Consider the following 23,731-nt stretch of genomic DNA (forward strand, 5'->3'; position numbering starts at 1 on the left):
TTCAAAGGAGAAAATGACACTTGGATCTTAGAGAGACCTAAAGCCAGAGGAGGCTGCAGACTTTCTGGGAAAGTAATCTGTCAGTAAAGTGCAAGTCAAGCAGTTTCCTGGGCACAAAGGCAATGACTACACATGTATGTATAACAAAAAATTCCAATTCCTTCACACTGCCATCAGTGACACAGGCAAACCTCAAGCCAGGCTGCCACTAGCTACTGCCTCATTCCTGTTGGAATTCTAACTACTGTATTGTCATATCAGAGCATCCAACTCTCAGTCCACCCAGCCCCATTGTCACTGCCACCAAGCTCTACTCACTGGAGCCAACACCAGCTGTTGGTGCAATTCTCTGCATAAATAGGCAGTCACTAAGGGGAGGCACTTCAAAGCACCCTCCTCAGACTCAAAAGGTTCTCCCCATTATAGTGCTATTGGTTGTTTACACTGAGGTAATTGGTGTGTGTATAATTGGCCTTGTTTACACTGAAGATTCTCAGATATCCTAGGTCTCCCTTCCCCCTCCCTTCCCTTATGGAAATTCCAAAACCTAAAGGGAACACCACAGATGAAGGAGAAATCCACCCTTCCCTGCCCCCATCTTCCAAGGCTGGGTTTGGAGGGCAAAACCATCAAATTTAACCCCAGGCATCTCACTGTCTGAAGCTAACAGAATTTGAGACCTACCCAGCTGTGAAGTCACTTCCAAAGCAAAAAATGGAGATGTAGTGCAAAGGACAACTTGAGTGATTAACATTCTGCATAACAGTGTCTATAAAGAACAGGCACAACACCTTCTACATGTCTATCTTCTGAAGAAAAGATGGTCATTTCACTTGTGGCTTATAAAATACCTTCCTGATCAGATTGCTGCACTCATGCATGCACTTGTATGAATTCAGCTTCCCTGGGTCTACAGTGGTGCTGATGCTATGGATTGTCTTGCAGTTGCAGAAATTCACCACCACTCCAGCCACTGGACAAGGCTGAAAGAAACAGATGTTGCCAGAGCTCCTGGTGATGCCACGTGTCTCTAATGCTGAGCCTCTCTTACATTGTGTGAGACTCCAGAACTGGGCTGTGCAAATACTGTAATTAATTCCGCTGCTTACACCTGGAAGGCTTTCATTCACTCCAACAGAAAAGACTGTTTTGCATGTACTTTCACAATCACTTTAACTCCAAGCTAAAACCAGGCTGCTGCCAAAAGAGGTGGACCTGTCCTACAACTGCTATCCCTTTCCTTCTATTGGCTCCAGCACTCCCACAACTTAGGAATGGAGTTTTAGGGGGTCAAGCCAGCCTACTTACCTGCTTGAAAACTAACCGTACTACGAAAAACAAACTAAACCAGTTTTCAGGAAGATGAAAAAGCAAGGCTGCTGCTGTGACACAAGAGGGCAGAAATGTATGACCTAAGGTAAGAAAGAAAAAGCCCCTTTGGGTAGGCACATGCTAGGCACATGCTCTTCTACCTGGCTAAGCCAACCACTGATGACTCTAATGTGTTTATCTGTTAGGAATCTCAACAAAATATGCTTTATTCAACTTCACTGTAGGGAGGGTTGAAGCACACACCTCTCACCTTACAAAAAAGATCCCAGGAAAGCCTGGGTGACAGGACTTTCTGACATTCTCGTATCCTGCTCAAGTTGCTGCCTGTTCCTCGGTGTGACCTTGGGGATGCCATGGGAATCCCTGATACAGGATTACTTCCTGCTCCCTCCACCTCCACTGCGTTGTGGTACCAAGCTCAGTGTCAGCCGCCTGCACTTCATACAGACATAAGTCTGAGAAAAAATTTCATCAAGAGTTATAAAACTCTGGTGAGAATGGACTCCACTATGCCCAAGGTAAAACCTGTCCTTGAAGCCAGCTATGATACTGCATCATCAGTTGTCCTGTCTAGATACTGATTTCAGCTTAGAGTTACCAGTGCAACATTTAAAATTCAACCTATGCTGCTCATAGGCTGAACCAATTAGCTCTGATATGAGATAAAGACATTTGGGTTAAATATCCCACATTTCAAATGCTGTTTGTCTACTTCGTGAGTGCAATTCACCCTGAATTTCCCTCTCCTCTCCCTGTAAACTCTACCTTCACATTTGCTAGTGATTTAAACAAAAAAAGGGCAAGGCTGACCTGAGAAAGGTGTTTTGCACTCTCTCAGGCACTGTCTGGGAGACCACGGGAGGGCTAAGGGATTCTGATAGGCAGAAAGTTTAACAAGCAGTTAGGCATGATGATGTTTCAGGGCCTAAGAATCTGCAATCAACACAAGTTTGTCAAAACATATAATCCCTGCCTGTGCAGTTTAAAAATAAATGTATTCTAAACTGGGAAACTCACTGGTTTTACTGGAAATGCAAGAGTACTTTCCAGGAGTCAGGTTGGAGCATTCTGCAGCCTACCTGCCTGCATCTGCCACCAGCCTGAGATTTGGGCAAGGGGTACTAAATTCCTGGCTCTGCACAAATTCCCCACATAATCTTTGGCAAATCTGTTGCTCAAAAACCTCATGTATAAAATGGAGAGGTGCTACACCTACCTCCCCACGTCTGCCTTACACACCTCCTTTGAAACCTTCAGAGGTCAGGAACTTGTCTCTGGCAGTTTGTGCCTGGACTGTGGGAGCTTGAGCAACTTCTCTGTGATACCAGATGTCTTTGCCTTGGGGCTAGGAGAATGCAGGGTGTCAGTTTGGCCTCCCTCTCACACAGGCATCCTGAACCTTTGAATGTGTCTTCCTGCACCTAGTTCACTCTGGAATGACACAGCCTAAGTACATGATTTTGCCTCTCTCCCTCAAGCACCTTAACCACAGTATCTATTATTCAGAGAAGTGATTTATACCCCCAATGATGGTAATGCAGGATTTGCTTTCCCCTGAGAAGTGCTAGTACTTAGAGCAAAGTTTATGGTGAAATAAGGAGCAACATACACATCTCGCCCCCACCCTTCCCCGCAGGGCTATTGCTCATGTGTGGGAGCTAGAGAAAAAAGCAGTAAAGAAATGGAGCCTGCTTTGCCCCTCACACCCAAACACTGCATATAAACAAACAGCCATCTCCAGGTACTGTTTTCAGTCAGAGACAAGCAAATACTCAGCATCTCTTTCCTGGAGCCACATAAAACTTCTTCACTGCAGAATACTTTCACCTTGTTTCTTCCTGAAGCTAAAATTTCCACTTAGTTGGGGAAAAAAGGAAAAGAAACAAAAGTGTAAGGGAAAAGCACAGATGTTCTAAATCTGTTTATTCCAAGAGATTTGGTTTCTGTACTGAAATGGAGGAAGCAAAATCTACAGTGCAACTCCTATTTACACACAGTGTCTAGGGGATGACACAGTAAGAAGTTTCTGCATCCTGAAAATTGAGAAAACATTAATGTTTTATCTGTACCTTCTCTTAAATAACTCAGAGAAACAAAGGCAGGGTTAAAAGCAGCATATGCTACAGTCATGGAACACTGTTAAAGGCCTCGGAATTACATAGTTACTCCAATCTGCACTAAAAAACAATGAAAAAAAACCAATACTGCATTAGGCAGTGTAATAATGCACACAGGTAATAAGAGATACTACAGAAGAAAAATGAGATGTAAAGGAATTGGAAGCAACATGTCAAAGTGAGGCGATGAAAGCCCGATTTCTGGGTCTGGCTATCCCACAACACAGAGGTGGAACAAGACAGAGTAGCTATCACATCTCCCTGGGTGTCAGGGAAGTCCTTCCAGCAGCAGAGGCATAGCAGAATCTACTTTCACAGCACTCTGAGATAAAGCAGGCTTGTAGGTGCATGCAGGGCATGTGCACTGTATAAACACGGTATCACTGAGATGGTGAACCTGATAGGACAGGATGACGAAGCAGCTCCAGGGGATCTAGAACTGGGGTCTTCCCCAAAACACGGACTAAATGATCTTGAAGGTTCTGAGCATTGAAGAACCAAACCCAGGCAGTAAGAAAGGTTAAAGATTATGTCAACAAGCTCTTCTACACTGCCCCAAAAGCTTGATGGAGTAATATTATATACTGCCTTTATGTATATGAACTAAACCAGTTGGAGGCTTTCTTCTGAAATACTCCTCTGTTTAAAAGAGAATAGCAACAAATAGTAAGAGAGTGACACCGCTACACCTGTCTGTAAAGTTACTAAAAGCAGAGTTGACAAAGCTTAAACAGAAATACAGAGACACAGGGTCTAGTGACCTTTACATAGAACAAGGCACTGCAGAGATCTCCTGGCTCCTACACTGGTTCCTTTTGTGCCACCAGACAGTCCTCTTTATCCTTTACCCCTTCAAATGAAATAACATTTGCCTGCTGCTGAAGGCAGACACAAGGATAAATGAGCAACTGCACAGGGGCTATCAACCCCACCTCTTATTCAGCAGATCCTGAAAGCAACTTTTTGCATTTCCTGTGATTTCTTAAGTACCTTGCTATTTGATTAGTGACCTATTTTGAGGGAAAACTGCATTTATTTTAAGTGAACAGGATAATACATCCACAGCTTTGTTTCCCAACTCCTGCTGCTGGAAAGTATTTCTGTGGATTCTTTGGGCTGCATTTACTCTAGTTCCTCAGTGTGGGAAAAGTAAACAAGCAATTGTTTATATGCCATCCTTCACCTTCTGCATGCTGGAACACTTACACCTATTTCAGGATAGACTGTTAGAGCAAAAAGAGACACATTTGTCATTGTTTTTAGAATGCTTATCATTGCAGTGCAGTATTTTAGACCTGTAGAGCTTCTCTATTTTTTTGAAACCCTCAACGTGCTTATAACCAATGCAAAGGTGGTTAAAGCTCTTGGGTTTTCCACATGTTGATCATATCCCTGTTACAGATTCCTTTAAAATGATGTTCTGGATGTCATAATGGCTCAAGAACTTACTGGTAAGAGCTAGGAACAGCAGCCTCAGTGGCAAACAGACTTGGCCATTCCCACTCTCCAGTGAGAGCCCTTCAGTCCCAGCCTCCATGGAACCTAGAAGGCCAGCCCACCTCCACCAGGCACCCACTGCAGTACCAAGAATTGTGGGCTCATTTGTACAACTGAGGGAATTTGTGTTGGAAAAGAAGGGGTGGAAGGGAGGAAATTAAATAAACAGAAAAACTGGAATTTAGAGAAAAAGTTGGTTTTAAACTACTACTGTCAATTAAAAATGTTCTAGTAATTAAAGATAAAAAAAAAATCTATAGCTATTAGAACAATTTTTTCTTCCATTCCCCAGGAACTGTTCACAGCCTGAACAAACTAACAGCATTTCACCTTCATCCCCAAATAGTTTAAATTAAGATTACTCAAAATGTGTCTATGAACACATTTTTGTTTGCAGTTTTGTTCTACGATGTTGCAAATATCCTGTTGATTAATCCAGGAAGCTGGACACAGCTTCAGGAAGACATACTCAACATTTTTCTCACAGGCCAGGTTATTTAGGATCTCTAACTCTGCCCCATAATGGCATCACACGATTTTAATGTCAACTTAATTATATTTGCAAAATCCCAGATCCCACATCACATTATACTGTCTTTCAGAGATGCCTTCTTACTCTCTTTCATACTATGGTTTTACACTAAAAGGAAAACTACCGTCATTAGGTGACCTAAGTGTATTTTCCAAATGTTTCAAAATGCTTGTGTGAATCACTAAAAAACACTATCAGGTAGATCAAAGCATCTGCAGAAAAGCTATCATTCTACATTAAATTATGTTGGATTGGTTCCAAAACTGTTGAGTAATCTTTATGAAATGGATTGGTACTTTAATGTCTGCTAATCAAGTATGAACCTAATATTCCCATCTGTTGTCAGACTTTGCTGGCTTCTTGGCTGTGACGGTGTCTCAATCCTGAAAGGATTTCCATGCTGTGAGCTGTTTTCGTTGCTAAAAATTATTTCTCCTGTTCTAAACTGAAATAATATTGTGTGTGCCCCAGTGCCTAGATTCAGTGTTGCAGATACACAGGATAGTCATAAATTTCAGACCATGAATTCTACACTCACAATGAGCAAAACAAAAATAAAGCCCCTCCCTCTTTTTCTTATACATTTCCAATGCAAATCCGTATTTCAAATAGAAAGTGCCACGCTTGGCTCTACACCTTACCCTGTGGCCAGGAAATACTTATGGTCCTCCACACAGCTGAACTGCTGCTGTTGTACAAGATGTGGATGCACCTGAGAGCTTGAGGCTGCTAAAGGGATCCCAGCAGACCTCTTTGGGGAGCACAAACTGCAGTTTCATTGTGAAGCATTAGGAGTAAACTCTTATCAGGATCTTGGTTAACTAGAATTACTTCCTTAAAGTTAACAGTGCAGTGATTAATTCTTACAGCATCTGAAAGATCTATTTGGGGTATATGAGGGTTGCACTGAAAAATTTTTAGCTTATTTTGATGTACATGATGGGTTCATTGAAGTCAGTTGAGGATCAAGGTCTGCAAATTCCAATAAATATATTTTTTCATGCAGAAGGCAACTACAAAGGAAAGACCAAGGGGAGGATTAACAGTAAATGTTGCATATCACAGGATTAGTAGGTGGGTGGTTGTCTTTGAACTTATTGTGAGAGAATACATTTTATATCAACAGCCATCAATGACATAGAAAGACACAAATAAAAATACCCAGTAATCATTGCCTACTGAAAACAGTTGTTTTCAAACATCTGCTCTCTCACTGAACTACTTTACAACACTGTTTTGACATAAATATCTCTGTAACATCTTTTATCACATAGGCTTCTTTTAATAGTATTCTGAAAGATATTTTAGGTACTTAGTGCAATTAGTAAGCCTACTTGAGCCTTATTTGTACATTCTATTTCCTTTAGCCAGCCGTGGCAAGTCCAAACAACATTGATGGTAGCTGCTATGAAGTAAATAGTGTAAACATAAGGTGAAGCATTAGACAGTTGAATTCTACACTGAATCCTTACAACACCTTACAACACCACCACAAAAAAAAATGATCAGTTGCAAACAAAGAAGCAAGCACAGTATAAAAAAATAGTAGTTTACTGTTTTAAATTTCTCCATTACACCCTAAAGACAAGTCCTAGATTTTCAATAATGTATGACATGACTGTTTCACTTTTTGCTCTACAGGAAGCAAGACTGGTCTGGCCAGAAATAACATTAGCTGAGTTTTCAACGACTAACAGATTAGTTTATAATAATCTTGTAGATCATGAAGAATGAGCATCAGGCTGGATTAGGTAGGACTTGTTCGACCTGCTCAGTTAAAGGTGGACTCTGACACTTTCAATTTGATTCCAGTCTGCAGTCTGAAGCAAAAGGCTCATCCAGAAAACGATAAGCCCTATGTCTGCCTACCCAGTTAAATTAAGTTTCAGGATATATTTTTCCAACTAAGCAAGTTCCAACTGAATAACAGTTAACAACCTCAAATCAAGAGTTCATTACTGCATATTCCACTTGCATTCCTAACTTTGACCTTGGAACACTGTCTAAGATGGTGAGCAGTAGTAATTCAGTCTCCCAACTACCTCATTCTAAGAGAATCTCTCCTGAGAGCAGGCTGCTAAAGGCAGTTTTGTATTTGACCCAGTACTAGAACAACAAGCTCCATTTCAGTTTGAGTTACAGTTTGGGTTTGGTCCAGAACTGCAGATGGCATCAAATGCAGCTTCCTTCTTGTAAAATCACACATCAGCAGCATTTCTACCTTGGGGAAGATGGCATTTTCAAAAGTGCTTATCACTGATCTTCCTCTCCTTCTTCTTTTATATTTCATACAGGAAAAAACGGGGGAGAGGAGGGAAGAAACAATAACATCCAAATGTTTCTCATAATTGAAAAATTTAAAAAGAGAAAGAGGATACCTGAATTGGCGTTAATCCTATTGGTGGTGCTCAAACAGGTAACCTTTTCAGGTCTCAAAGTTTCTTTCAGCATAACAAATATTTGGGAAACTTTATAATTTCTGAAGTTAATAGGGGGGCTTTTAACTGTTACAGCATTCTACAAATGTGTACCAACTCACAACAATGTGCCTGAAAGACTCAACTCGTTTTAAGATTACATTGTAATCCTGTGTTTGAAACAACTGCATTATTTGCAATGGATAAATTACTCTGTTTCTCTCCTGGTTTTTTTTTTATGTAGCCTTATGGCTTCCTCAAAATGTATTATACAAAATAATTCCTAGAAACATTGTTGTGAATAATGGTCTCCAAGTTCAATAACAGTATTTTTTATTCAAAATCCAGGCCACATTAGCAACTTCTGATTGGATTTACAGATTATATAATAATGTTTCTTTCCTGTGACTGGTAAATGGAAGAGGAGGACAGCTAGCTAATACCTGCTGCTCAATCAAAGTGTCATTGATCCCACTAAGGTATTTTCCTAATTCTGTTTAGTTAAAGTGACAGGAATCTTCATGGGGCTATGTTTTAGCCGACTTATATCTGATTTATACTGAACTGGCTTAATTTGGTTAGTTACTGTAAATATGGATAAGGCCTGAGACTCAGTAATAGATATTTGTGCATGACTGCAATCACGTAATACCAAAGACTTTACACAGTCAAATTTGATTTTGACTGCAAGAGTAGGTGAAAAAAAGATCAGGCTCCAGATCACAATACCTCATGTTTTATATATATATGTATGCATACTTATATATTTGGTTATACAAACATATATACTTCTGTGAATATCCCTACATTCTCCTGACAGGTAAAATCAAAGATAGAAAATGGAAAATGCCTTCACCTAAGACAGTACAAATTTGATGGCTTGGACATGATTCAACTAGTTTTCTTGCAAAGATCACTAAGCTATATAATGGTCTACCCCACATAATGCTACGTTCTTTGCACATACAACTCTATCTGTACAGCAGAGGTTATCAGCAGTCAAGCTGGATGCCTATAAAGAGAGATGTCTCCAAGAGGACAGGTCATAGCAGGAATAATTAGTGGGGTTCTGATCTGTCTCAGGTAGAGGAACGGAGACTGAGAATGGGTGAGACCAGATGGAAGTCTCTCTGCTACCCTTCCACTCCCTCTTCACAAACTGACTCAGCGGGGGAGAGGTCCTCTCCCCCACCTTCCCCACCACGGACAAAGCTGCTGCCCACACAGCCCGATCCCGTCCCGTGTAACCACACTCGGGTCTTCAAGCAAAGTACCAGTAAAGCTGATGGTGACTGGCAGGCTGATGGTGCAGACATCCTTATCCACTCAATAAACACCCTGCTCCCACTTCCCGATTTTATCTGCAGATTTCCCCTGCTGACATAATAGACCCTTCAGCCTGCCCAGATCGACTGTTAGCTCTCAGATCAAGCAATGGGTGTCAGCTCCTGGCACCACTACATCCTTCTGCCGTGAGATGCCTTCGGCACCGAGGCATTCACCAACTTCAAGCCTGGCAGGTCCCAACCGTGGTAAAAGAGGAAAAAAAATATGCCAGAAATCCATAAAAAAATCTCCTATGAAATTGTCTTCAAAGGCCGATGTCTCCCGGGGCACCACCCAACGGCAGGCAAGGGCCAGCCGCGGCGGCCGGTGGGTTCCGGGCACGGCTACTGCGTTCCGAAGGGCACGTTTCCTGCCCCACGCTCCAGGAACCTCGACTCAGCGGTAACGGCCGCCGGGCGAGGCGTCAACGGCCCTGCGCCTCACAGCGCTGCGCTGCCTCAGCCCGCTCCGTTCGCGGCGGGGGAAAGCGGGGAGGAAAGGAGAAAGAATTTCTGTGACGGTGGAACTGCCCGCCGCCGCAGCTCCCCCTTTCACCCGCCTGCCTGCCTGCCTGCCTGCCTGCCTGCCTGCCTGCCCGCCCTCCCTCCCTCCCTTCCTTCCTTCCCCTCGGCGGCGCCGGGCCCCGCGGCTGCCTCCCGGCGCGGAGCGGCGCGGGAGCGAGGTGCGTTACCTGGAGCTCGGTGGCAGTCTTACCTGTGCGCGCCTCTTCCAATGGCAGCGCACCTGCCGGCCCGCGCCGCCCAATCAGCTGGCGGCTCGTCCCTCTGCCCCGCGCCTTTAGTGAAAGAATCCAGCGCCGCTCGGAAAGTTACCTGTGCGCGCCCGGCCCGGCCGCTCTCTGCCCGGCGAGCCCCACATGCGAGGGGGAGGGGGCTGGGGCTCGGGCTCTACCTGTCCTACCTCGGCGGCTGGCTGCGGAGCCGGGAGAAGGGGGGGAAGGAAAGCAGAATTACCAGTAGCTCTGGTTCTGCCGTCCCGGGCGTTCACACACACACCTTCACCTGCACAGACCTGAAAGTCCAGTTCCGCCAGGGAGACGGAGGCACCGGGAAAAGGGGAGAGAGTTCATTGGATCAAACATGTCACAAGAGACGGACAAGTAAGTGATCGCAGGCACGCCGCTGCTCCCGCTGCGCGGGGCTGGCCGGCCCGTCGGGCTGGTCGGGTTTCCCTCTTGCCGGTGGCGGACGCGGACCTGCCGGGACTGCGCTTCTCCCTCCGGAAAGCGAAGCCGGACCGGGCGGCACAGCAACTCTCAGAGCGCCCGAGGACACGCTGAGGCTCGCCGCCCACCTCGCTTTCCATCTGGCTGTGGGGTTTCTCGATATTATTATTTTTAGCTCCCCTTTGATATGTTTGGGGTTTTTTGGTTTTTTTTTTGTTTGTTTTTTTAGGGTTGTGTTTTTTTTCCTTCCCCTCACCTCGAGGGTCACTTTTCGGGAAGGAGCTCTCTTCTCCTCGCCCGAGAAGAGCGGAGCGGCCTCCGCCCGCCGAAGGCCGTGGACTTAAAACTGCTTCTTGGCTTTTGTGTTAGCGCAACAAAGGGCTTTTATCCCGGGCCGGGTACGGCCATCTTCCTCCCCTTGGCCAGTACCGGCCGGGCAAGGCAGAGCCGTGGGCTTGTGGAGGCCTGGGTCTCTCCCGTCACCCGCGGCACAAAGTGCTCCGGCCCTGCCCGTGCGCTCGCTGGCTTCGGCTGCCCCAGACGCTGCATGCGGCGCCTTCAGCCTCAGCGTCCTGACCTTGTTTTCCCGGCGGGCCGCCCCGGCGGGGCCGCGGCTGCCCGGAGACCGGCGCCTCCGCCCGAGGTTAAAAAGTAACTTTCGCAGTAGCGTCACCGAAGGAGAAAGAAGAGGAGGTGGAAGCTGCTGGGCCCGCGCCCGCCGCAGCCCTTCTCCCGCCCCGGCGGGGCACGGCTGCGGGGGCCGCAGGCCGCGGCGGACGGGCCCGGGTGCAGCGAGGCGTGCGGGGCTGCGTGCCCCGAGGCCGGCGAGGCCAAGGGCAGAGCGGCGATGACGTGGGAAGGCCCCCGTGCCTCCTGGGGTACACGGGCTGTGGTGCCAGGTTCCCCCGGGGCACGCAGCGGGACTGAGACGGAGCCAGCGGTGGGCTCGGCGGGAGCGGGGCCTGTCCGGGGTGGGTGTCCAGTTCCACCAACGCTTCGTGCCGGTCGGGCACGAACCAGGGGCTGTTTGTATTTACCTCTTCCCCGCCTGCCCCCATGCGCCGCGGGGTAAAGGCGATGCCTGTTCCGCGGTGGCGGCGAGGCGGATGGGCGTGAGGGCCGCGGCCTGGCTGGGAGCGCGGTGGCGGCGGCTGGAGCTGTGTAGCGCTGGGGAGCCGCCGTGAGGCAGCCAGGCGGGAAGGCCATTTTACCTGCTTAGGTTATTAGTGCTTCCGCGGGAGGCGGGTGGGGAGAGTAACGGGGCGAGGAAGATGGAGGGCAGGAAATGGCAGTTTTGTGTTACTGCTGCTACGGTGCAGGTAGGAACCCAGGTCATGAATGTAATCTCGGCTACCCTTGGTGGTGCTCGGATACAAGCTCTTGTTGGGCTCCCCAGGAACCTTTGGCAAAGGAGGTAGAGAGGAGGAGCCTGATGCTGGAGACGTCGACTGAGAGAGGCTTGGTGACAGCCTGCCTGTCAAGGAATGAAAGAAAGAGATTATCCGACAAAAGAAAACAGCAGGGTTGGCTGCCCGGAGAGGAAAGAGACAGGACGGTTCAGATGAGAAAGATTAAAAAAATAATTGTATTCCTGTCCTTTTTCAAACAACAGTTGACAGTGGGATAGTGCAAAAAGGTAGTCATGGCATGAAATTAATTGTGGTAGGAGTTGGGAACAAAGTGAAGTTTGGCAGTTTGCTCTGAGCTGGGTTGGGAACTTAGGCCTTCGGTGGCCAGATAAAACCGGTAAATCATTTAAGTAGAAGGCAGGGAATAAGGACAGAGCCCCGAGGGATGCTGGTGGGGCCGAGAGGAAGAGCTGAAGGAGCAGTTACTGAGTAGGGAGGGGAACCAGGTGAACTGCGAAAGAGCTGAGAACTGACAAGAAGCAGTGATGTAGGGCACCCCAAACCAACTGTCGATTTCAGAGCTGCACAAAGGTGGAAAGGGGCCATTAAGTTACTCCCTGGACAAGCCTGGTTGTCAGTTTCAGCAAATGGAAACTAAGCTGCAACAGGTCAAATGCAAGTGCTTAAACTTCCTTTCCACTCACTGCCAGAGAGGAATATGGGCATGGAATATGGGGGAGAACAATTTTGTATCACATCTGTGAAACAGAACAACAGCACAGTGGAAACCCAACTCATACAAAAAAACTAGGACAAAAGTGGTTCCCTTCTGGGTCTAGGACACTACTAAGCTACAGGACTATGCTTCCTTCCCAACAGGAGCAGTATGGCATAGGTGTAAGCTACTGAGACTGAAGCATTAATGCCCTTCATCCCCTGCTCTGTGTAGTGCTGCTGCAGTTACCACTGTGAGCATGTACCCTGAAGTAACAGCTCTTCCCCTGTTGCAGGTATGCCTGTGATCTGTTTCTGGTGTTTAGAAAGGTGTTTAGAAAATTCATAGGTGCTAGGTAAAAGTTTGAAAAGGAAATAGAAGTAAAGAAATCCTCTGGGCTCTCTGTACACAAGTGTAACATGAGAAGACAAATACATTTGTTTTCAGAAAAGATGACCAGGTGGAATGAGATATTAGACTGGTGGAGGGAGTTTTCATGGGAAGGTGGGTGGGGTTTTTTTTTGTTGTTGTTGTTTTACGGTTTTTTTTTTTTTTTTTGCTTTAATTATATCCAGTTAAAACCTAGTCCAGAGAGCACAACATTCTTTTCCTCCACATGGCCTTTCTTTTACTTAAAAACAGCTCTTCCCTACAGGTAGGACTGGAAAGGGAAGCTCATTATTTCGAGGTCAGTTAATTTATCAGTGTGATTGGACACGTTTTTGTAGGGTTTGTGCTAGTAAAGTGTTGATGTAGAGGAGTAAGCAGCTGAGGGGATATAGAAAGTACGAAAAGTATGTTCCTGTCTCATCCTTCAGTGGGATTTGCTGGGTTTTCTGGAGAGGTGATACATCTCATTGCACAACAGCTCCGCAGGCTGCCTGCAGGGTCCCTCTTTGGAGGGAGGAGCAGGGACAGGGTGCTGTAGTACCACCTGTGCCAGCTTTAAGAAAGGAAGATGGAACCTTGGGTGAAAATGCTAAAGTCGTTTGATTCTAATGCTGAGGAGCTTGGAAGAGGAGATTATCCTTAAGAACAGTGTGCGTATCTTCCTGTCCTTCTCTTTAGTCTTTCTGCCTTAGCTGAGTCTTGCCTGCTTGCTTCCACAAACTGCTATCAGCCAGAAGAGATAAGGCATGATTTCACATGCATTTTTCAGAGGTCGTACCGACTTAAGCAGGCTGTGGCCACTTGTCCCTGCCTCCATTCCAGCCTCTTAGCTGTGTCAGTAGAACTGTTTGTGCAGCTAGAGAACTGGCTCAGGGGCGTGTTGGGTTGAGAGTAGCCTGATCTCCTCTTAGAGGTTATTTTTAACATCTGTTTTTCATCGGTCTGGGTGCTTCATATGCAGGTAGGGTACAAGCAAATGACAGGTGTTAAAGACAGAACTGCTCAAACTAGAACCTCTGAAGAAGGAAATGTGTGTCCCTGCCTGTCTGTGAATATTTTGGAGGTCCATGCAGCTGCTTCTGTTACTATTCAGTTCTCAGGGCAATCACAAGGGGGCACAGGGTGGGAAGAGGGAGCATCCCCTTTACAGGATGTAAAGATGATTCCAGGGTTCACTTCTGCATTTACAGGCTGAAAAGCATTTCACACTGTGGTATGCAGGAAAAAATTATCACTGCAGAACTCCAGAGTAATGGCTCTAGTGCATTAGTGAAGCTAATCAGTGACCTCAATACTTGTGAGGCTTAACAGGGTTTTAGAGATTGTCAGTACTTCTGTGAATGAGGAGCAGCAATTGTACAACCACTTGGGATCTGCCTGGTAAGTGCTACAGCTGTGCCTCTGCTGCTCCTGGTGTTGTGTAAAGTCAAGAGTTCCATGTAGGCTGGGATTGCAGTTGTATGAAGAGCAGGCTTGGTAGCAGGCCTGAGAATGCTGGTTGCTGTGCTTCTTGCTAGCTGGCCAGCCACGTGACTGTGCTGTCAGTCGGGCTCCCAACACCCCCAGTACATGCAAGAGCTACTCAGGACACCAAGTAGATGGGGCTGGGGCATGCTTAGACTGACCACATTAAGGAGGACTTGGGGCAGCCTGGGTCTGCAGCTGAGCATGTGCTTGTGGGTAAATAACCAAGAGAGTGAGCTCAGAGGTGGGAATGGGTTCAGACCTGCTCCCATGTGTCAGTGGGGGCATGTTCACATCAGCTTGCTACTTAGTGTCTGTGGAAGAACTTGATCTTGGACTTTGTTACAGAGTAATTTTGCCCTGGTTTCCTTTTTCTTCCTCAGTATGTAAATGAAGATGCTGCCTTCATAATATTTAGCTTAAGCATCTAGTACTATAACAATTATAACTTATGGTTTGCTGGGTGATTCTGTGACTTGTTCTTAATTTTTTCATTGAGGGCCAAACACATTTCCAGTCAGCAGATTTTGAGTAGCAGTTAGGTCACAGACTGCTGCATTCCTCAGTGTGTCCCCTAAGATGAATTTTCCAACGTCTTGCTCATCTGTAGACGAATGGAGATCAGGAATTGGAGGTTTTTGGTGCTTGTGCTTTTCAGGTGGCAGACGTGCTGTCGCAGATGTTCCCCGCAAAACCATCCTCTGCAAAGTAGGTGGAAAATCAAGTGTGCAGAACCTTACAGAATCTGCAACCATAAGTTTGACTGAGAGGAGTCAGGGTATCAAATGATTATGTTTTGCTGCTAACACTGCTGTCTCTCTGGTGCTGAAGTCTGAGGCTGGGCTGAAGATCAAAGCAGAGAAGATGGGAGGGGATTTTCCCAGGTCACTTAACTTGATTGTAATGCTCACATAACCTCTTCCCTTGGAATGGTCAGCCGAGACATCATTTTTGTCTGGCAGGGACATCTGAAGGGGAAATGATATTACACCAGTTGACATTTGTTGTCAAATATTTTCACAAATATTAATCCAGTCCAGACCACTGATGGTTACCCTAAATATTTGTTTCTCCATGATTGTGGAGCAGCCAGTGAAGCTGCCCTTTTTTGTATGTGCAGGCACATACACGCACAGCACAAGCTCTTTCAAATGCTTATGTAGGAATTCATCCTGGGATAAACTTAATTAGCATTTAAATCGGTGATTGGGGCAGTAGTAGCTAATTGAAAGAATAAGTATTTTAGCCATTCTAATATACCTGAACTAACTTCATTAAGAAGAGAACAGTTGCTTACGAAATATTTAACCAAGGAAATCATATTAAGTGCATGTGAACTGTGGAGAATTCAAATATTGCAACATACCTGTAGCTTAAGAATATGTCTCCAACCTTGAAGATTACATGTGTCTGTAGATCCATTAGTTTTCTTAATAATGGGGCATAATGGCATCTTTCATAATTCTGTATTTTAGTTGTCCTGTAAAGTATATGTAATTTTTTGTGTGTGTTTTTTTAAGAAATATTCATGGGAAATCTTGACTCCCAGGATTGCTCAGTTGCTGAATGCGGGTTTTCCTGCTGACTGTACAGAAGACTTCATATTCTGAAAAAGCAGCGATCAGTGCTATCAGTGCAGCAATTATTCCATTTCCATTAACTCTGTGGAAGCAATGAATGAATAAAGGCCACAGGGCCAAGGGTCAGGTCAAACTGCAGCAGGTCTGAGAAGCCTTGTCATGACCTGTTTTTAATTTTAAAGCCTACTGCTGGTTGCTAAAACAACCTTGAGTGCTATGCACGCTGGAAATATGCTTAGCAAAATAGAGCATGGCATGGTGTGAAGCTGCTAAGTAATTGCTAGTTGTCTGATCAGCTCTTTGGCTACTGCAGTAATGCGAGTTTCAGAATATCCTCTTTTTTGAGATGTCAGTCGTGTTCTACAAATATGCTTAAACTTGCCTTTTTGAGACTGTTTTTCTGGTTAAAAAAAAAAGGCAACAGGCTTAGTGTGCTAATAACAAAAAATTGTCTGGTAGAAATAATATTTAATTAAAGTGAAACCAGTCTCTGAAATCATAGGTATAAAAAGTTTGTCTCAGGGTGAGTAATTGCCTACTTGAACTAGTCTTCAGTAGGCATTTACTGTGTGTATTTAATCCTTGTGTCAGATTTCTTTTTTGTACTTCCACTTTGACACAGTCAATAATATTTTTGTCAATGAGTCACCTATTTGTTTTAATCTTTTTAATCGCTGTTACATGCTCAAGTTATGTTGCTTCTGAGTAAAAACAAAATTTCTAGTAAGCATCTAATTGTTGAATTAGCCTTTTTTGCCATTCACTGTTTCTGCTCTCAGTATATTATTTTACTTCCTCTCAGAATGTTTGGTAAAGGTAAAATAATTTCTGTTAATCATTTAGCATGTGTAATCTTGTTCAGATTTGTCTTGTGCTCAAAAGGAATAATTGTCCCAAAATTGCCAGAGTCCCAAACCTGTGTTCATTAGTAGGCAGAATTACTTAGCCTCTTTAATGGGAGTTTTTTCCTTGGTATGGACTGCTGGGTGGCCCAGAGGGCATCTTATCTTCTCGTTTCCTGGTGGCCTAAGTGCTTTGATTTTCCTTCATTCTCAAGTCATTTGCATATTTATGTGCTTGGATTGGGCTAAATGCATTCTGGAGACCTGTTACTGCTTCTAGGAATGATTTGGTTGTAGATAGTGAAAGACAAAATATCAAGACACATGGGCTGTAGTTTTCCTGTTCATTAAACGTTTGTGCTCCTTTGTAGTTTCAATGGACTACTATTATTTAATTCAAACAACAGTGTTGCTGACTTTTTAATTATACTTTCAGCAATAAATCCTGAGGAGTCTAAACCTTTTTTTAGCTGAATAAATCAAAACTTGCAGTGAGTCACCCATGTTGGTGTGGCGTGTTGTTTTTTACTCTGTTTTTCATTTGATGTCTAGGCAAAGTGGTATGCTGAAGGTAGTGAATTTGGAGTAACATTAGAATCTTTAAAATCAATTGTTTCAAGCACTAGGGCTAGCTTTGATTTATACATCTTTGTATAAATGAGAATAGACAGAAATTTGTCATCTGGAATCTAATGTCTGTTAACTTTAGATTAAGTTAACAGATCCCAGCTTCTGTAGGATCTGTCCTTAGCTGCTTTTTAAATGGTCATAGTAGTTCAATTTGTGCCTATGAATTCATATGTATGTACATTAGTTGTAAGTCAAATTAGATGACCATCTGTTCTAAATCTGTTTTATAGCATTCTGACAGCTGAATTGAGATTTGTATAAGTGTAAAGTAACTTTAACTGAAGGTCTTTAGAGCTACTGAAATGCTTGTAAATGGCCACACTCTGCCCTCTTTGGCTATGTCAAAACTGAAGTAGAAGCTTTTAGCTCTTTTTGCAGCTCTTAGATGTGGCTGGAGTGTGATCATTTACCTTTTATAGTACCAAGTGAAACACATGTTCTTGAAGATCCCCATTTCTTATTTTGCGTTGGAGGAGAAACTAAGCAGGCAGGTGTTCTTTCTGTAACTCATAGGACACCGAGTTACAGCATAGTTCAGCCATGTCTCTGATCTGAACAGTTAAGGGATCAGGAACCCAGGATGTGACATGGTGTGTGGTACATGTCTGCATGCAATATAGAAGTGTCCCTTTGACTAGCATCTCAGTTTAGAAAACTTGTGTTTTTTTCCAGGGTTTCTGGATTGGGAGCAGTTGCCCTGTGCACCTTCTTATTTATCATCCAATTGAAAAAAGAGCTTGTGAAAAATATCCTATGGCCTTGACGTGCTGGGCTGTGAGCCAGGATGACATGAGTCTCTCTTGCCTTTTCCAGTTATTTGACAGGTGCTAGAATTTCTATGCAATTTCTAACAGCTGTATGGACCACAGCCTCCTATCTCTTCTCCCTAAGGGACAGTTTGCAGCGGATATGTGAAGATGTGCTTGGTGCTTTTGTCTCACAAAGAATAGGCAGGCTCAGGCTTGGGCTGAAACCTGGGAACAGGTATTCCTCCTATTCTGCTGCCTTACACTGCTTGTTCCCCTCTGACACCTAACCTTTGCAGGGAGGGCAAAGCCCTAATGCATAATCAGGGGACAAAGAAGTCCACAAGGGTATGTATGGAGCAGCTTTATTCTTACTTTTTTTTATAAGGTTATTGAAGGAACAAATGCAATATCCAAAAAAGCAAAATCCCTCATCCCCCAGGAAATGCTGGGGCTGGTTGCTTCCCAAGTCACTTTTTAACAGTCTGCTTTGGATTTCAGGGGATGAATTTTCCTGGTCAGAGCAAAAGCTGGGGGGCAGGCAGGATGAGGCTTTCTTCCTTACTGGAAGCACCAACTGGATCAGGTTGTAAAGCTGAGCATGTGATTGGGAGAAGAGGAGAATGCAGCTGTACTTGATGCAGCCTCGCTGCATCAGTCTGCTTTATGTTCAGTGGCAGATTTAGCAAAGAGGTTGAAAGCTGCACAAACTGCAAATTCAGCAGGAAGCTTTTGAGCATCACAACTGGCTGACAGACTGGCAGGCAGGACATCTTGTTTCTGAGTAAAAAGAAAGCTTTCTTCAAGGAACTGTTTTTTTGCCATTGTTTATGAATGTGTTAATGGACCTTGCTGATGCTGTGTAAGCTAATTCACAAATTGCATCAAGTTGGGTGAGAATTTGCCTGGTAGGATTTTACAGCCCCAAGTGCTGGCTGTTGAAAGTTCATTATCTCTAGTCTGAAGAAGAGCTTGAAAAGCCAACCCGTTTCTTTAAGTACAATGTACCTCTCCAATCTGTGTTTACTGCAGCAACTGAGATGAAACTAAGTGAGCACAGTTTTGGACATCTCTGTTTATACACTACACTTGTATAGGTTTTATAAAATTGCATTATCATTATTTTAAGTAAATAAAAAAAAATCAGTTTACCAGATGCAGAAATCACCATAACCGGTATAAGTCTGGAAAACTTTTGTATAACTTTTCTTATGAGGAAAGCACACAAATCATGTAAGATGGTACAAACAAGATCTCTACTAAACAGCTGGGGAGGACGGGGAGACAGGGCGGGAGAGATTTTGCAAAATAAAGGACATCTGAAGTTCAGTCTTTACATAAACACTGAAGTGTCAGAGTAATTGAGCTAAGCTAGATCATTCCCCAGAAAACACCTTTCATCCTCACATACCTGTAAGTTAAGATACCTAACTGCTACTACTCTTTAGCTTAAACCAACAGAAACAATTTTGCATTTATTAGGAGCAAAACTGATAGTTTGAAGGGAAACATACTTTATAGGCACAATTGGTAAGCTGTATCTCCATGGTAAAATAATGGTATGATTTCAGCTGTGCAGGCACATCCTTCCTAGCTGTGCTCCGGTTAGCACGTATTCTGACTGCCAGAGAGAGGGGTCGGTGGAGAATGGGCATGGTGGTCAGGGCTGGTCTGGTCTGTGCAGCAGCCTTTGCAGGCTGGTTTAGACGTTCCTGGGGCTACAGTAGATATTTGCTGATACTGCTGGCCAGGCTAGATGAGGTCTTCCACTGGCAATCTTGTCTTATCTTCCTTTCTTAAGTGGGTGGTTCTCCATGGATATGGTCACTGATGGGTTTGCAGCTTGTGATAAGATTTATAGATGTGTTGCTAATTGCAGGTTCCAACTGAGGCATTTCTCATAGGTGGGGTGTTCAGAGCATCTCTCTCTGGTGGTTTCTCTTGTGTTTCTTGTAGTGTGTCACCCTTTAATCTTCTCCCTGGTTCAGGTGCCACCAGAGTTACCCTCCTCGAAGCAGCTGCCTGATGTAATCAGTTACACAGCTGGAATAGCTAGGGGTGCCCCATCATGGAAGAGTGCCTGATGGGACCAGGGGAGCTTACCTGTGCAGAGCCTCACTCAGGAGGCTTTGTTTTCTTGGCATATATAAAAATAGAAAATATTTATCTCCTTTGGTTATGGGGGGGCTTTGCTACCCTTCTGTCACGTTTGGCTAAAATTGTCCAGGAGATTTACCAGCTGTGGAAAAGGAAAGGGAATTTGGGTGCACACGTCTCATTTCTCAGGAGAAACCCTCCTTCCCATCCAAATGACCTTAATTAATAGAGTAGTTTTCTTGAAGCTATGGCAGTTGTTTTGGCTGAGTGCTTTGAGTATAATCTTGGGAATCACGATAATTAGATCTGACCATTAACCTCCCACAGAGCTGATTATGGGCATGGGGGTGATGAGGAAGTTTTTTATTTTTCTTAGTGCTATTGTTTGAGTCTGTTTGCAGGGTAAACATAATGAGTGTGTCGGTTGATTATGCTGCAGACCATCTCTCAAGACAGAGGAGACAAGTATTTAGTTTTTAAACGTGAAAACCTGGGTTTTACAGAAAATGTGCTCTGGGGAGGTGTTGGGGAGGCTCTGTGTCTATGTACCTGTGGCCTTTCCAGCCATCCCAACTGTTTATTTAGTGAGTGGCTGTTCCTAGAGTATTTATCTCCTCTAGTTTAGGTTTTCTTCAACACAATCATATACAACACCTCTGAGGGACAACACTCTCTTCATTGATTTAAGATTGTCTTGAGTAAGTTAGAGCAGCAGAGATTGACTCCTTCCCTCCAGCACTTCTGCAGACAAGCACAGCCCAGGTCTTAAAATGTGTTTTTAAAGGGCATATCACAGTCCGTCTGTAGTGCTCATGACTCAGTTATGACTATTGTGTGGCTATGGGTGCTCTGAGTAACAAAAGGCAGTTATTGATTGTAAGGGAATATTGCTGCAGGAAGGAGAATGAGTGATATTTTGTGCCTTGCAATGGGTAGATACCTATGTAGTGAAGCAGCTCGGGTTTAACTGAAGGGGAGCTTTGTTGAGGAAAGGAGAATCCTTTCCTGGAATAATTGCCTCCGAGCCAGGGAGAACTGGCTACTCCAGAGTGGGGACAGGCCCTCAGCTACCTCTGGCACAAACAGTGGGGCTGTTGCAAATCTGATTTGAGTCGCTAACAATAAGGGATTGAAAAGGCAAGCAGACCTAGCATTCTCTGTCTTCCCTTGAGCTTCCAATTTATGCTTCAGCTTCACCTGCTGAAGCAAACCTGGGACAGCACAAATGTATATGTGAAAACAAAAAGCATAAAAATCTGTAGAAGAGATGGCAGAAGGTCAAGCAGAAAGGCCCTTGGAAAAGAAAGGACACTTCTAAAAATCCAGATATTTTAGATGAAAGGAAAATATAATCTGAGCTGAGATTATTGGCTGTCTTTTGTGATACAAAGCTACAAAATGCTCTTTCCCCCCCACAGAGCTCATAAAACTGTGCTCTGTGTGCCAGAAGGATTATTTTGTTTTTCGTTAAATAAAGAAACTTGTAAACAGCGCTCTGTACCATAGAGATGATAATCTCCAGTGTCCCCCTTCTCTTCCTTAAACACAGCAGCACGCACTTTGCAGGTTGGGCTCAGGCAGCAGCAGAGCCCTGGAGTGAAGTCCCAGCCTGGTGGTCACTGCAGCTTGGGGGCCAGGCAAGACATGCTCCCTGCATCCAAGAGCATTTACTGTGTGTGTTCAGTTGTGCTTTTATCAAATTCTGTTTCTGAAATCAAATAAAGTGCTCGGTTGGACAGTGTTTGAATGCCACTCTCTGAGCTACAGCAGCCATTTGCTGGATTATGTCTGGGGAGCTGGCACTGCTGCAGGTAGGGGAGAGCAAAAAGAGGAGACTGAATAATAGGTTTTATACGGAAGATGGCAAGAAATGTTTATGAAGGTCACCAGGAATAGCTCCTAGTTTTGCCAGTTAAAGCGATATGTTCAGGTATTCTGCCATCTTTGCAGCTTTCAAATGCAATCTGTTAAAAATTGATCCTTGTAACTTGAGCCACAATTCTTGACTGTTGCAACATACACCCCTTGCTCCCCTTGTTACCCTGCCTAATCTGTTTGCCTACTGTCTTGTGTAATAGGAATGCAATTATTTTTTTTTTATAACTCTTTTATCCATAATTTTACTGAACATTTTACAAAAGCAGGTACTATTGTCTTTATTTATGCTTCCATTATACTGTAGATTTCAGCCATAGCTGTGGTGCAGCAGCTTTGCTTGTGATGTACTCAGGCACTGGTCAGTTTGTACCACATTCAGGCTGAAGGATACTGCTCTGCTGCAAATCCCACTTACTAATGGTCTTGTATTGCTATGGGTCTTTAGCTAGATGTGGTGAGTGATAAAGTGTGAACTGATATGAAATATGGTAACTTCTGCTCCATCCACTGGACCCATTACTCATGTCTCATTACAGAAAACCTCTCTGAAATTAGGGACAAAAGCAGAGAATAGCTCAATTACAGGGTGTACCAGTTGTTAAATACTGAATTATACTCTATTTAGGTGAACACAGGATTAGTATTAGATACTTTTATTTTCATTCATGTCTTCTTATTTTAACATTTCAGTTAAATGTATTTTTCCTTAATCAAGTGTACATCTAACAAAAATACTGGGGCAAAATATTCTTTTATTTTTACTTTTTTTTTCCAAATAGTTTTTAAATATTTTCATCACTCTCTCTGTATATTAGTAAAAATACATTTGAATTGTTATCACAACATCTGCACACATTTAACTTTTTCTTAAGTACTGAAGAAACATAATGCTGATAAATATTTGTGTCACCAAATTTAATACAGAGGTGCTTGATGTAATCCTGTCACTTTCACTGAGCTATGTGATGTTCTTTGACATGTCTTATTAATAAAGTAATCCCTTCTGGATCACCATTTTATTCTTCCTGTCTATGCAGTAACAAGCGACTTGTGGCCTTAGTGCCAAATGACACTTCATTCAACACCAGACGAGCCTACACCAGTGAAGATGAAGCCTGGAAGTCGTATTTGGAGAATCCCCTAACAGCAGCCACCAAGGCTATGATGAGCATAAATGGTGATGAGGACAGTGCTGCTGCTCTTGGCCTATTGTATGACTATTATAAAGTAGGTAACTCCATTGTTAATCCTCCCTGCTGCACTAGCAGGGGACTTCTCTAAGAGGCATCAAAAGAGCCTCTTTTCAAAAGCAGAAGTCACTGCATCTTGTTTTTTTTTTTTTGTCTCATATTTGCACCAGGCACTCTTTCTGTTTTAGGGAGCCTGTCTGAGGTTGTTATGTGTTTAGTTCTGGAGAGAAAAAGCCAGAACTCCATATTAAATTTGCAACCATGGTTTCTTTTTGAGCATAATGTTCTTCCTCTTCCCTTGTAAGAGCATTGGTTGAATTAGCTCCCTTTTTATTTGTGCTTGGATACATGCAGTATACTTTAAAAAGTGCAAAAGGGGAGGCCTTGTCCATCTGTAGGTTTGTCTGCTTTTCTGGTTCATTCCACACATGTTTTAGTTTGCT

At 44.0% G+C, this 23,731-nt stretch overlaps 1 protein-coding gene across 6 annotated transcripts in view; it reads left to right on the forward strand.

The window, feature by feature from the left end:
- Nucleotides 1–10,040: 10,040 nt before the first annotated feature.
- Nucleotides 10,041–23,731, forward strand: part of GRHL2 (grainyhead like transcription factor 2) — a 69,775-nt gene continuing 56,084 nt past the window's right edge. For 2 of the 6 annotated variants that reach the window (XM_057422145.1, XM_057422146.1), the window contains exons 1-2: nt 10,042–10,341; nt 23,136–23,325. In XM_057422145.1, the coding sequence (XP_057278128.1) occupies nt 10,322–10,341; nt 23,136–23,325 (210 nt within the window). In that variant the 5' untranslated portion in view covers nt 10,042–10,321. Of the gene's footprint in view, nt 10,342–11,248; nt 11,379–23,135; nt 23,326–23,731 lie in introns of those variants that run through there. The other 4 variants (XM_057422147.1, XM_057422148.1, XM_057422149.1 and 1 more) reach the window with 4 other exon arrangements.

Source organism: Pezoporus wallicus, unplaced genomic scaffold, assembly GCF_028554395.1.
Source record: "Pezoporus wallicus isolate ANWC-B61680 ecotype Strahan unplaced genomic scaffold, APGP_CSIRO_Pwel_v1 contig_13368, whole genome shotgun sequence".
NCBI lineage: Eukaryota > Metazoa > Chordata > Aves > Psittaciformes > Psittacidae > Pezoporus > Pezoporus wallicus.